This window comes from Heloderma suspectum, chromosome 4, assembly GCF_057233095.1.
Source record: "Heloderma suspectum isolate Gila_16-S chromosome 4, 16-S_ref, whole genome shotgun sequence".
NCBI classification, from domain to species: Eukaryota; Metazoa; Chordata; class Lepidosauria; order Squamata; family Helodermatidae; genus Heloderma; species Heloderma suspectum.
Window position 1 is genome coordinate 181,144,414 of NC_139461.1, and position 15,082 is coordinate 181,159,495.

At 44.2% G+C, this 15,082-nt stretch overlaps 1 protein-coding gene across 1 annotated transcript; it reads left to right on the forward strand.

The window, feature by feature from the left end:
- Positions 1-1,056: 1,056 nt before the first annotated feature.
- RGS1 (regulator of G protein signaling 1) lies at positions 1,057-14,511 on the forward strand. Its single transcript, XM_084848200.1, has 5 exons — positions 1,057-1,207; positions 2,314-2,400; positions 5,485-5,546; positions 6,783-6,946; positions 12,116-14,511. The coding sequence occupies exons 1-5, from the start codon at positions 1,089-1,091 to the stop codon at positions 12,299-12,301; spliced, it is 618 nt and encodes a 205-aa protein (XP_084704326.1). The 5' UTR covers positions 1,057-1,088; the 3' UTR covers positions 12,302-14,511.
- The last annotated feature ends 571 nt before the right edge of the window (positions 14,512-15,082 follow it).

Consider the following 15,082-nt stretch of genomic DNA (forward strand, 5'->3'; position numbering starts at 1 on the left):
ATTCTCCCCGCCCTGGAATGCCCCCAGTCACTCTCCTTTTTAGCCCCTCTGTGCTCTTCTTCGAGCATGGAGGATGGGGTTGTTCCGCGCTGCCTCCGAAGCAACACGGAAGTTGGGAGGTCGGTTTTCCGGGAACTGACCTCAGAGCACAGGCTCCGAGGTCGGTTCCCGGAAAACGGCATATCCTATGGCCATCTAGCCACTGTCTAACGGATTGCATAGGATTGCTCTCTCCAACAGAAATACAATACATCACACCATAGTGAGAAAGATTGTGTCCAGATGACCTGTGTGCCTGCTCTTCAGTCTGCTGTCAAGGTGCTAACACTTGATGGGCAACTTCAAGGCCCACGTTGCTCTCCCTCCTTATGGTTCTTTGATATTAAACCAGGCTTACACTGCACACCTCTTCAAATAGAGGACACCTTCAAATAGAAGATTGTCCTCTGGAAAGTAGGGCACCTGGCCACCCTAGTTTTGGGTCTCCGTCATGGAATTTTACGAGGACTCCAGGCATCTTCATCTTTTACTTCTCACCATCTTATTTTCCCCACCACTTCTGTCTTTTTTTCCCTCCACAGACAAAAAATCCATTAAGGAGGGAATGACATAATAGATGCACAATGCGTTTTAATTGGTAGCAGTAGGAACTGTCAGTCTGGAAGCAACCTAAGTCGAATATTGGGGATTTGCTGTCTCCTACTGAAATCAATGGTCCACTTTGACTGCAGCAACATAGCAACAGCTGTGACTGTTATTCCCGCAACAACTGAACTTAAATAACCATTTTTTTAAAATAATTTGCTTATTCTTTGGTATTCTCTGATATGTTTTTGTCACCAAAGAGACCTGTTCCCATCCAGTTTAACCACAACCATAAGACAGCTTTGACTCTTTTTCAAAACATAACTCTACACACGTCATTAGACAGTGAAGAAGGCAGGGGAGGAGGAAGTCGTTCAGTTTGTGGTAACAGTATGTGACAAACAGATCTTTTTCTTACAAGGCAGCTGACATGTGTCAGTATATAAAGCCGGCAGAAGAGTCAGCACCTGTGAGTGCGACAACTGTACAAAGTCAGCAGCCCCATGAAAGATAGCAAAAAAATGCCGTGGCTGTTCTTATGGCACACCAACGCAACTGCAATGAAAGAAGACAGCCATGAGCTTGCGGAAGGCAAGGATCATAAAAAGAAGAGCAAGGCGTTGTAAGTATACAAGTATAGCTGCACTTCCAAAAGGGTTTTTAAGCAAAAATGGCTCTTGGATGAGACGCTACTTAACCGATACTGTTCATTGGCTGTAGAATATACTCCATCAGGGATCTACCACTGTCGAACCATAAGACAGCCTGGAATGCAGGTCTTATGATGTCTTATCATTTTCAACAGTAAGCAGAGATACAGAATGATAGAATGATGGACTTTTTAAATGCCATGTAACACAACAACAGCACCATTAAGCACTCGTCGTAAGGCTGCAGTCCGATGCATACTTACTTTGGAGTAAGTCCCATGGAATTAGTGCTGTTTGTAAGTCAACACGCATAGGATTAGGTTGCACGTTCCATCAGTTACAATGGGAAATTCAAGCAGGGCCACAGGATATGTCTATCCTGTTGAAATCAAAGGGCGTTCAAAAGAAATATTAAGTTTGCCTGGATCATGCCCTAAATGCAGATGAACTGTTCTGTGAGAATTTTAGTGTGCTTTGATGTGCCTGGATGTGGCCAAGAGCATGGGCAGTGCAAGTGTGTGTTTGTGTGTGCATGCCAAATACTGTATAAAGAGTGTTCTCTCAACGTCTCACCAAACGGAAGGGTACGAATTCTGGCTGCCTCAGAAATAATCTGAGAGAGATGGAGGAGAGGCGTCTGAGTCTGGTGACCTACAATGGAGTACACACTGTACTTTTCCATGCCTTTGAGTATGTTGCATTAAATTGCCATCTAGGCTACTTAAATTTGTGGCTTGCCAAATGTGGAAAAGCACTTTTAGAGTTTGAAGGAATCCCCAGGTCATCTTATCCAGTATGGCAGGATACATCCTTCTTCAAACCGATACATTTTATATAAGAACTCAGTAGCAGGGCACTCTGCACTCTACGTTTCAGCCAGACTATTCTTAGATTCAAAGCCTAGGGCGTGTTTTTCCATGGATGTCCATGAGAGCGAGAAATGTCTCTCTCTCAGCTCTCTAACTTTACATTCTAAGACAGTCCTTTTGCTCGTATTACTCTGCAAAGAGCTAGGTACACAGAGAATGCTGCATAAATAACGAATAAACTACTGAATGTATTTTATCATTGATTTCAGGGGTGTAGAAATGAAAAACTATTTGATGTCTCTTGTGCCACATATAGAAGCCGCCAACATCAAGTATCCCACCTCCAAAGATGCAATGTAAGTATTCTGTGGTAATATTATAGTAATATTATATTATTTAATATGATAATGTGGAGGCATTTTTCACACATGGTTGCTTCTCACCTTGATCCAGCAAGGCAGATCTGTGCACAAAGTACACATATTCAATGTGAGTGCACATACAGGTAGAAATCACCATTCATATCTCAATGCTTAACTAGGACCTTCTGAACTGGCCGGATTAATGCTGTTCTGAATATTTTAAATCTGTTATTTTCACCAATTTGTGGGGACAAAAGGAATACTCCAGCAAAAGAGTCTGGGGAGGGAGAGAATTTCACAGGATTTTTTCATTACAGAGGGGGGCAGGGGTTCCGTTTACCTTTTAAGTATAGGAGGTAGCCGAAGGGTCTTCTATTTTATAATTTAAAAATACCCCATGTGCAGTGGCAGCATCATGGGCCTCTTAGCACAGAGGCTTTCAAACAACCAGTGCTTCCTGAAATGCTCAGGAAACGTGTCACATGGTCTCCTGAGCCTTCAGAAACTGCCGCCAAGCTGAAAGCCTTTGCGTTTAGAGTCCCACATTGCTTCAAGCAAGAATGGGGCTTTTAGAGCTTTAGGAAAGTTCTCCCCCAGCCCAAGCTCCAAAAGCCCCATTCTTGCTTACAGATATCAGCATGCTCAGAAAGCTGTCCTTGTGAGGCCCAGGGCCTAATGACATGTGAAGTTTAACGTATTGCTTGCAGCAGTGACGGGATTTTTTAAATGTAAAATTAAGACTGGGGGATGGGGGAGCTGATCTAGATTTGAATCACAGCTTAACTCTTCTCTTCCCTCCCCCATCGTGATTCTGAGGGGGTGAAATCGCACACACCATGCTGCAAATAGCAATAGGAAAAAAGCTCCTGCTAGCACCAATGGGACTTCTTTTTCTATCGCTCTTTGCAGTGCAGGAGGATTTTCTTCAGGATCACAGTGGGGTTTGTTGTTGTTGTTCAGTCGTTCAGTCGTGTCCGACTCTTCGTGACCCCATGGGGGAGGTTTAAGCCTCCCTCTCCATATGTTGGGGTCCCAATCCAGTTCAGCTTCACTCACACTTGGTTTTTGTTTTTTAAACTGACTAGATCATGCTGTCGTTGCTTTCTGCCAGGTTAGCTGCCCTGTGACAGTCAACAAAATTCAAACCCTGTCGATTTTGTGCCTGTCATGCAGCTGTTAAAGCAGGGGTGGGTAGCCCCCACCCTGGGGGCTGCTTGCACCCCCTCTGGCCTTAAGTGCGGCCCCTGCCACTGCCACCGCCCCCGAGCAGTGGCAAAGCAGTAGGCACTTAGCTGCTGAAATCCATGTGTCTTGTTTTAAAGCTAAATTAAAGCCGCCACCACTAAAATTCAGACACACTCGGTGTTGGTGTGGCCCCTGGGGTGCTCCAGGGTTTGAAATTAGCCCCTCGGAGCTCCCGAAGTTGCCCCCCGTGTTAAAGGCACAGGAGCCCCACCCCCAAAAAGAAATGATGGCAGTCTAATTCCCAACACTCCCTTCTAACTTACTTAACCAGGCCATTGGGAAGCTGAGGTCACTGAGTACAAGGCATCACTGGAGCTTGTCTCACTCCTTGAAATTCCAGCAGAGCAGCCTGTGGTCGAGGAGTGACCCTGAGAGTAACCTATGGAATTAACCATCTCTCCTGGTTTGAAGTGTATTCATTTTGAATTTTCTTTCTGTTCCGGTTTTGTGATGTGTTCTTTCTTACTGTAGGCAGCTTCCTCCATCTCTAGACGTGCATTTTGGTGTACTAATCCATCTAAGCCTCATACTGTTGTGAGATTTTTTAAAAAAAATGATAATCAACCTCTGCAGATAAGGTGGGAGAGTTTCAGAGCCCAGACTTACAGGAAGTAAGATAAGACAGTCAATATAATTCTAGAACATTGACTCAATATCCTGTCAATGAATTAAAGTTTTCTCTTATCTATTTTTTTTTATTTTATGAAAATCTGCATTCATTTTTTACACATCCCAGTTCATGATCTTATTTGTGTCACCAGTAATGTAGTAATTGATAGAGTGTGTAACTAGAACTATCAAGTCCTGGGTTCAAATCCCCACTCAGCTATGAAACTCCATGGGGAGTGGAGTAAAATGGAGTAGGGTAGAGACCATGGCAGAGCACATGCTTTATACACAGAGGCTCAATCCCAAATGTCTCCAGTTCAAAGGATCTTAGGGTCAAAGCGTACATTACTTCCCCAGCCTAGTGCCCTCCAGAAGATTTTGACTATAATTCTCAGCATTTCTGACCATTAACCGTGCTGGATGAGGCTAATGGGATTTGAAGTCCAAAACATCTAGAGGGCACCTGATTGGGGAAGGCTGCATTACTTTAAAGATGTAGCTAGCAGCTATGTCATTTTTCCTCTCTTTTTATTACTCTAGAGTAACTGCAGGGTGTCCAATCCAGATCAAGATCCTACTATGTTGAGTAGGGGAGCTTTAACACTTTCCCCCCTGCTGGGGTCCTAATCAAGATCATGGGGCCTGCACCTCTAATATGTATTGCCAAAGAGTGCCCATTTGCTTTAATGGATCACTAATTTGCAAAATTAATTACAGGTGTCGGGGGAGGTGATCCAGATCAGGACAGCTCCAAAATAGAGCCTCAGTACTAATCAGGGTCCCTGCGCTTACTCTAGAATAAAAAGGGTTTTTCACTCCCAGCCCCCATTTCCCTGATGTAAAATCATCCAGTTGGTATTTGTAGTCTCCAACTTCATGTCTCATTTGATCCTCCTTATGGAAAGAATTCTGCTAGGCAACCAGTTACTGAAAACGTCCTGGGCTAGATGAATCTGTGGTCAAGTAGCTTCAATCCCACCTTGAAATCCTTGAGGAAATGGTGGAAAACAAACATGATATATAAAATGATTTTAATGTTCAGATTTCTCTCTTGATTGGTTTTATGGTGCATACGTATATATAAATCTTTGGAATAATTTCTCACTACCACCACCACCCACAAAAGCAAAACTAACCACTCAGTCTCTTTTCCAGAGGAGGCCACTACATTTCAAAAAGTCAAGTTTGAAATTTCTTGCAGTTAAATTGTTTCTGTTGTTACAGGCTTCCTGCAGAAGAAGTGATACAGTGGTCTCAGTCTCTAGAAAAGCTTCTGGCAACCCAGTGTAAGTATTCTATTATAACAGTTTTGCGAATTGGAAGATATAATCTTGAAAGGACAGTCTTTGAGCAAAAGAACAGAATTGCCACTTTCAAAATAAATATGACTTGGTTAAGTATCATCCTTCAGGGCAGCTATGCCATTATTCAGAACCTCCTAGCATGGTAATAGATGGATGGAGCCCTTGCCTCTGGACTAGGGAGACCTGGGATCAAACCCACATTCAGCCATGAAAGTCACTGGATGGTTCTGAGCCAGTGTAGTGGTGCCATCAGGGCAGGAATTGGGGGATCCTCTCAGGAGAATGAGGTGGGGGCCCCCGAAGTAGAGCAGGGCTGCTTTTGAAATAAGTCAAGTCATACACATTACCATTTAAAGAGAGGTGGGGTGGAGATCTGTAAGACCATTACGTCCAGAGTCTAAAATTACCTAGCTGCACCATCACTGGTCATGATCTTTCAACCTAACAGGATATTGATGAAAGCAACATGTGATCATCCCATTTTATAGATGTGCAAATTAGCAAAATATTAGTTTGTGAAGGTTCTCCAAATTCTGCCACGAAGCTCATTCTGACTCGTGTCTGTATCAGATTGTGAGCTTTGTTTTTTTCTTTTTGCTTGAAAATTTGTGTGTATTTTTGGGCAAATTTTTCCAGTCAATCCATCAGTTGTGCACATTTTTGAAATGTACACATTTTTCTCCCACTGGTTAAAGTATGTTTGTGCACATTTTATATGTATTTTTCAAATGCTTGCAAAATGTATGCACTTGTATGAATCTTCTAAACATGTATGTTTCTTGTTCAGCAAATCACAAGCGTTCAAGTCCACAATCAGTTCTGGGAGGCATGAATTGGGTTAATCCTGGGGGGGGAAAAAATAACTGAAATGAATTTTTCATGCAACCCTTCCCCATTTAGGCTGTGTTGAACTCCTTGGACAAAGTGAGAGGATACAAATTATAATGCAAAAAAAAACTTGCTTGAAAACATAGAAGTCTGAACAAGTCACCAAAACCTGAGCAATTAATTGGTTTAGTGGGCCTTCCTAGAGAGCAAGAGTATCCTACAACTATAGTGCCGCTTCTGGGAATATCCCTTCCCAAGTATTATGTGGCCTCATGTCCTGGAAAGACAGTTCCTAGAACTTAATTGCCTCAGTATAATCACAGTTGCTTCTTTATGTTGTCTTCCCCATTTATATGGCTAAATCCATTTTGGTGTTTTTGTTCATTGCAGATGGTCAAGATGTTTTCAGAGAATTTCTGAAATCTGAGTTCAGTGATGAAAACATTGAGTTTTGGCTTGCTTGCGAGGATTACAAGAAAACCCAAGCTGATCATTTACATGGCAAAGCAGAGAAAATTTACAAGGAGTATGTTCACTCAGATGCTAAAAAGCAAGTAAGTTCTAAGTCAGAAAAGGAACACATAGAGCAATTTCTAATGTGTATAATTGGACTGGTAGAGTCAAGTTCACATGGGGAGGCATTTATTTGAAAACATCTCCATTTATGTTATAGCATTGTTGTATTTTGATATGTACCTCTATCCGTGCTGTTGCTAAGGGCCACATATTATGTGCATCACTTAGTTTCTCCTTTACTTGCAACTAAATGCACGAACTGACTCCCTTGAAAAGCATCACCTGTGAAATATTATGAGTTGATGTGCGTGGCCTCCCATTCATGTGCAAAAACTAGCCCTAAAGCAACCTAGGGAACACACATTAGCTCCAACTTCAGCATGCTGCACAACTTGATATTACACTGGCTATATATGCCCAAACCAGGAATGTCAGGAAGCTGTGCCACTATTTGGCTATGCATTATTTGACTGGCCCATTTTCAAGATGAATCCCCACACCCATTATTTCACTTACTATGCATTACATGTAATGTTTATTGCAAGCAAACCTCCTACCTCAGTTTCAAATACTTGTTGTTGTTCAGTCGTTAAGTCATGTCCAACTCTTCGTGACCCCATGGACCATAGCACGCCAGGCCTTCCTGTCCTCCACTCTCTCCCAGAGTGTGCTCAAGTTCATATTCATTGCATCGCATCGGTGATGCTATCTAGCCATCTCATCCTCTGCTGACCCCTTCTCCTTTTGCCTTCAATCTTTCCCAGCATCAGGGTCTTTTCCAAGGAGTTTTCTCTTCGCATTTGGTGGCCAAAATATTTGAGCTTCAGCTTCAGTATTTGTCCTTCCAATGAGCACTCAGGGTTGATTTCCTTTAGGATTGACTGATTTGACCTCCTTTCAGTCCAGGGGACTCGTAAGTGTCTTCTCCAGCACCACAGTTCGAAAGCATTGATTCTTCAGCACTCAGCCTTCCTTATAGTCCAGCTATCACAGCCATATGTTACAAATGGGAAAACCATAGCTTTGATTAGACGGACCTTTGTCGGCAAGGTGATGTCTCTGCTTCTTACTATGCTGTCTAGGTTTGCCATAGCTTTCCGCCCAAGGAGCAAGCATCTTTTAATTTCATGGCTACAGTCACCGTCTGCGGTGATCTTGGAGCCCAAGAAAATAAAATCTGTCACTGCTTCCATTTCTTCCCCTTCTATATGCCAGGAAGTGATGGGGTCAGATGCCATGATCTTCATTTTTTTAATGTTGAGTTTCAAACCAGCTTTTGCACTCTCCACTTTCCCCCTCAACAAGAGGCTCCTTAGATCCTCTTTGCTTTCTGCCATTAGGGTGGTATCGTCTGCGTATCTGAGGTTGTTGATAATTCTCCCGGCAATCTTAATTCCGACCTGTGATTCATCCAACCTGGCGTTTCTCATGATGTACTCTGCATATCAATTAAATAAGCAGGGAGACAATATGCAGCCTTGTCGTACTCCCTTCCCAATTTTGAACCAATCGGTTGTTCCATGTCTGGTTCTTACTGTTGCTTCTTGACCCTCGTACAGGTTTCTCAGGAGACAGGTAAGGTGGTCTGGTACTCCCATCTCTTTAAGAATTTGCCAGAGTGATCCACACAATCAAAGGCTTTAGCGTAGTCAATGAAGCAGAAATAGACGTTTTTCTGGAATTCTCTTGCTTTCTCCATGATCCAGCGAATGTTGGCGATTTGATCTCTAGTTCCTCTGCCTCTTCGGAACCCAGCTTGTACTCAGGGTAGTTCTCAGTTCACATACTGCTGAAGCCTCGCTTGTAGGATTTTGAGCATAACCTTGCTGGCATGTGAAATGAGCACAGTTGTACGGTAGCTTGAACACTCTTTGGCATTGCCCTTATTTATTTATTTATTTATTTATTTCTATACCTCCCAATAGCCGAAGCTCTCTGGGCGGTTCACAAAAATTAAATCCAAACAACACACAATAAAACAATTTAAAATATACAGAACATTAAAACCACAATATAACAATACAACCACAATAAAACCTAGTAGCAGTGCAAGAGTTTAAAATACAGATTTAAAACAGCAAAGATAAAAATTTCGAAAACTAAAATGCCTGGGAAAATAAAAAGGTCTTCACCTGGCGCCGAAAGGAATACAATGTAGGCGCCAGGCGAATCTCACTAGGGAGCTCATTCCAGAGCCGGGGTGCCACAGCAGAAAAAGCCCTCCTCCTAGTAGCCACCCGCCTCACTTCCTTTGGCAGGGGCTCACGGAGAAGGGCCACTGATGATGATCTTAAGGTCCGGGCAGGCACATATGGGAGGAGGCGATCCTTCAGGTAACCTGGCCCCAAGCCGTTAAGGGCTTTGAATGTTAACACCAGCACTTTGAATTGGGCCCGGAAATGGACTGGCAGCCAGTGCAGCTGGAAAAGTACTGGGGTAATATGAGCTCGCAGGCCAGTCCCTGTTAACAATCTTGCTGCCCTATTTTGGACCAGCTGAAGTTTCCGGACCGTTTTCAAAGGCAGCCCCACGTATAACGCATTGCAGTAATCCCGACGAGAAGTTATCAGAGCATGGATAACTGTAGCAAGGCTATCTCTGTCCAGATAAGGGCGTAGTTGGTATACCAGCCTAAGCTGATAAAAAGTGCTCCGTGCCACTGAGTTCACCTGTGCCTCAAGTGACAGTTCTGGATCCAAGAGCACCCCCAAACTACGAACCTGATCCTTTAGGGGGAGTGCAACCCCCTCCAGAACAGGTTGAATATCACCTAGCCGGGCAGACGAACCACCCACTAACAGTACCTCCGTCTTGTCTGGATTGAGTTTCAGTTTATTAGCCCTCATCCAGTCCATTACCATGCCCAGGCACTGATTCAGAGCAGCCACTGCCTCACCTGGTTTTGATGTAAAAGAGAGGTAGAGCTGGGTGTCATCTGCATATTGATGGCACCTCAGCCCACACCTCCGGATAACCTCCCCCAGCGGTTTCATGTAGATGTTAAACAGCATGGGGGATAAAATAGAGCCATGTGGAACCCCATGGCACAATTGCCATGGCACAGAGCAGTAATCCCCCAGCACCACCTTCTGGAATCGGCCAACCAAGTAGGAGTGGAACCACTGTAGTGCAGTGCCTCCTACTCCCAACCCAGACAACCTATCCAGAAGGATACCATGGTTGATGGTATCGAAAGCTGCTGAGAGGTCCAGGAGAATCAACAGGGTCGCACTCCCCCTGTCCCTCTCCCGGCAGAGGTCATCCCACAGGGCAACCAAGGCAGTTTCCGTTCCAAAACCAGGCCTGAAGCCCGATTGAAATGGATCTAGATAATCCATTTCATTCAACAGTGCCTGGAGCTGTCCTACAACCACCCGCTCAAGCACCTTGCCCAGGAAGGGGATGTAGGCCACTGGCCTATAATTGTTAACATCCTCTGGGTCCAGGTTAGGCTTTTTCAGGAGTGGTCTAATTACTGCCTCTTTTAAAGCGGCAGGCACCACTCCCTCTCTCAAGGAGGAATTCACAACCTCCTGGACCCAGCCGGACAACCCCTCCTTGTTTGCCCTTCTTTGGAACTGGAATGTAAACTGACCTTTTCCAGTCTTGTGGCCACTGCTGAGTGTTCCAAATTCATTGGCATATTGAGTGCAGCACTTTAACAGCATCATCTTTTAGGATTTTAAATAGCTCAGCTGGAATACTATCATCTCCGCTAGCTTTGTTGTTAGTAATGCTTCCTAAGGCCCACTTGACTTCACTTTCTAGGATGTCCGGCTCAAGTTCAGTGACCGCACTATCATGGCTATCAGGGACATTCAGATCTTTCCTGTATAGTTCTTCTGTGTATTCTTTCCACCTCTTCTTAATCTCATCTGCTTCTGTTAGGTCCCTGCCTTCTTTGTCCTTTATCATGCCCATCTTTGCACAAAATGTTCCCTTGAGATCTCCGATTTTGTTGAAAAGATCTCTAGTCTTTCCCATTCTACTGTTTTCCTCGATTTAGTTGCACTGTTCATTTAAGAAGGCCTTCTTGTCTCTCCTTGCTATTCTCTGGAACTCTGCATTCAGTTGGATATATCTTCCCCTTTCTCCCTTGCTTTTCGCTTCCCTTCTTTCCTCAGCTACTTGTAAAGCCTCATCAGACAGCCACTTTGCTTTCTTGCATTTCTTTTTCTTTGGGATGGATTGAGTTGCTTGCTGCCTCCTCAACAATGTTACGGACCTCCGTCCATAGTTCCTCAGGCACTCTGTCTATCAGGTCTAATCCCTTAAATCTATTCCTCACTTCCACTGTATATTCATAAGGGATATGATTTAGGTCATACCTGAATGGTTTAGTGGTTTTCCCTACGTTCTTCAATTTAAGCCAAAATTTTGCACACAATCTGAACTGTATGAGCTGTGCTCTCAGCTTCATAAGGTGTGAAAGGAAAGACACATATTGCCCATGCGATAGAGATGTGACAAAGAGCCATATGCAAATGACATCTCCCCAGCATATGCCATCATATGCCCTTATTTGCCTTCCCTGTCAAAGCTGTCCCAACCATAGAGAAAAACCATTCAGGGTGCCAAAATTCCAGCGGCACTCATCTCAGCTATATAAATGTCAGAGAGAGAGAGAGAGAGAGAGAGAGAGATTGCCTCAATTTATCAAATTTCTTAGTGCATGCTTATAGGTGAAATGGGGATTCAGATCTATGTCAATGCTGATGTGCAGGAAGCTGGAGGTAGTATTTAATCTAGATTAATTAATGCGGAGCACAACATTTAAACTAATGAAAGTGACAATACAAAAAAAAATGTATCCTGGCCAACTCTTGATCATTTAATGTAGTATTGCTATGCTGTTCAGCGTACGATAGAATACAAGTGAGGGAGGGGCAGGTGGCAGCATTTGAATTCACCTCAGGCAACACCTTGGGTGGTCCCTGGCTCCCTTTACACCAGCATTTGTACATGGCAAGCTTGTCTTCTACATGAAGAGTGGTGGTATCCTTAGAAGGCACAGATACACATCAAAGTTCCTTAGGATAAATGAAAACACAGGGGAGGAAGCAGACCTAAGAGCAGCTGCTTAACAGTAATTAAATGGGCCTTGGATTTATGGCTATAAGCAAGACTTTATACTTCATTATGAGGCACAACAGTGTCAACATGATGCCATTTTAAAAGATGCTGAAGTCCAATTCTGCTCTCCCTAGGTCAACATTGACTTTCACACAAGAAAATCCATAGCTAAGGAGGCTCAAGATCCGACACCTTCGAGCTTTGATGAGGCCCAGAGACTTGTGTATGTACTGATGGAGAGGGACTCCTATCCGAGATTCCTCAAGTCCGGATTCTACCGTAACCTGCTAAGTAAAGTTCAGTGCAACAGTCTCAAGTGAGGATTCTGGGGAGAGCCAAGGATGGGCTTTGAAGCTTCTCTAGCATTTGAAAGTCGTTCAAGTGCTGTTGGAACTGAGAATGAAAGGAGACTTTGGAACTGTCAGAACATGGGCTAGTCTACATGAGACAACCCAGCCAGATGAGTGTGTCTGGGTAATTTTCTTCAAGGAGACAGTGAAAGGAAGAGAGAGACCATATTGTCTTGGTGCCACTGAGCTAAGGACCACGTCCCATGTTACCATGTTTTTTCTCTCAGGAATGGTCACGCTGTCCACAGGTGTTGTAACACAAGAAGGATGTGCATCTCTATTCATGCTGTAGCTAAGGGCCACGTATTATGTGCATCACTTGGTTTCTCATCCTTTGATTACTTGCAGCTGAATGTATGGACTGAGTCCCTTGACAAGCATTGCCTGTATTACGAGTTGATGTGCAAGGTCTCCCTCTTGTGGCCCATGCACATGTGCAAATCCGTTGATGCTGCATGCAGCCATCGAGGGATGAACATGCATGTGTGAACTACCCCCAAGCACCCTAGGCAACACACATGAGCTCCAACTTCAGCATGCTCCACAACATGGTATTATTACACAGGGAATATACGGATGAACTAGGAATGACAGGAATCAGAGTAGCTTATGAGGAGGTAAATCTGCATTTTTTTTTAAGATCTCCGACTGGGGATTTGGAGACAAATCTTAATCAGGCCTGCACAAGTTGTGACCCACCAAACTGAACACCGTTTACCTGTGATGTGTTGTGACCAACCAGGTGCTCAACGACATTTGAGCCCCTGCTGTCCTACCCCACAGGAGCTGCAACAACAGGGCTGTCAAATGCATAGCTGGCCACACGGCATGGCTATCATTGAGCTTGGCAGGCTGCAAGTTGTGCGGGCCAGTGTTAAATACATCCATCCATACTGACATCAGCAGCAGCATTTCTTAAGAGGCTGTGCTGGGAATATTTTACTAAGATGTAATGCTTCAAGTCAAGGCATTTGCAACCTCAACCTCTAACCATGGGTCAATGTTGCCACTGTCATATTAGTGATGCTTGGAGGTACAAGGATATGTAGCAAGCCATCCTCTGTTCTCCAGGCTCTTACCTTATAGATGTTTGGCTTCTCCAGAGGGACAAGGCCATGTGGCCAAGGAGGAGCTTCCCCTTGAAGCTGAGCTGTCAGCTTCTCCCTCACCCATGATTTACTCATTCATCTTTCGACTGGCTGGACTCCTGATTCCACTTTCTGCCTCCTGAGAAACACACAAGGGGGTACTAGATTTATAGAATTCCAGCTAGCCCTGCTGCTTTTTTCAGGAGATAAAGAGGCAGTGCAGGAAATGCCTCCATCAGAACCATGCATCTGCTATGCCTCTCAGAAAGTTGATGCCCAAGATGGGAAGCAGATCAGGCCCATGCAGCCTGGGCAGGACTGCTGGAAGGATGGAAGAATTCCATCTCCAGCCTGGGCTCGGCCAAAGCCTTTTCTGGTTGCAAGAGAGATGGAAGAATCCCTGAACTGACCAGGCACGAGCACCACTGTGCAACAAGAAACAAAACTGGTCTTTCATACTGACAATGGCCCCGATCTGAAGATAAGTGAACTTAAGGAAGTCCATGGAAGGAAAGTTTCCTAAGTCCCCTCCCCTCACAGTCATCCCCCCCACCCTATATTGGGTGTCCAAGAGCTCTGAATAGCATGGGATAGAGCGTGGAGGACATTTGGGTAAGGGCAGATCACCCCAAATTGGGCAGACGTCCATCCAATTTGGGGACAATTCCCCCCAGTAGCCCTCCATACCCTATCCCATGTTGTTCAGGAGGGCCCCCCAACCCTCCAGAGAGGTTTTTCAGGAGGCAGAGGGGGTGGAAAACTTTCCTTCGGTGAACTTCCTTATCTTAGGATCCAAGCCAATATGCTTAGGAATGGCAAAACCCATCACCAAAACCTGTCATTGTTGCCCCCAAATGTAAATGATTTCATCTAAAATGTATCACAATCTGTGTGGCTTTATGACATTGAGTGCACTGTACATTATTCTGAAATGAGTCCCCAATAGATTGGAACCCTGTTTCCTGTGGATATAAGCTAGAACATTAATAATTCTATTTTAGTAGTTGGCATGTAACATATTAATATTTAATTTATTGCAAATTGTAAATTAAATGGCAAATGACCACTGAATTACAACTATATCACAACCCATGTGTGCTTCTGTGAGTGTGTTCTCTCTGTTATTAACAACAACTGGGGCGGGGGATAAGGTACCATGTGTCCTACTTTACACAGAACAGTCCTCTATTTGAAGGTGTCCTTGGTTTGAAAGGCTGACTAGTCCAAAGCCTGTTTAAAGATAAAGAACCCTAAGAAAGGAGGGAGCAGAGATGCCTTGAAGTTGCCCATCCACAGGTATCACCTAGACATCTGCTGAATGAGAAGACACATACAGGTCACCTGGTCACAGTCTCCCCCACTGTGAGATGTATTGTATTTCTATAGAAATTATTTCCATCTTTACATATAAATTAGCATACAAAATGGTTCTTTGGTGATGCACTGTATCGAGCACTGAGCAGACTACGATGCATGGCTAAAGAGCTCCCCTGGGCTTGGTGGCTTGTCCAGGCCTGCTCCAGAAACTGAAGAATCAGATGACAACAAAAGCTCAGAGCCTGCAGAATTATTGCTGTGGTTGTTGTTTTCCTTTTCAGCATCCTAATTATTCACATCATACTTACTCCACTTGAACATCCATGGCCCACGGTGTATTAAACCG

Bases quoted from the DNA above. Each gene is read 5' to 3' on its own strand.
- RGS1 (XM_084848200.1), top strand. From the start codon at position 1,089: ATGAAAGATAGCAAAAAAATGCCGTGGCTGTTCTTATGGCACACCAAC. The intron at 2,401-5,484 runs GTAAGTATTCTG...CTGTTGTTACAG, and splicing joins CCCACCTCCAAAGATGCAAT to GCTTCCTGCAGAAGAAGTGA. The intron at 6,947-12,115 runs GTAAGTTCTAAG...TGCTCTCCCTAG, and splicing joins ACTCAGATGCTAAAAAGCAA to GTCAACATTGACTTTCACAC.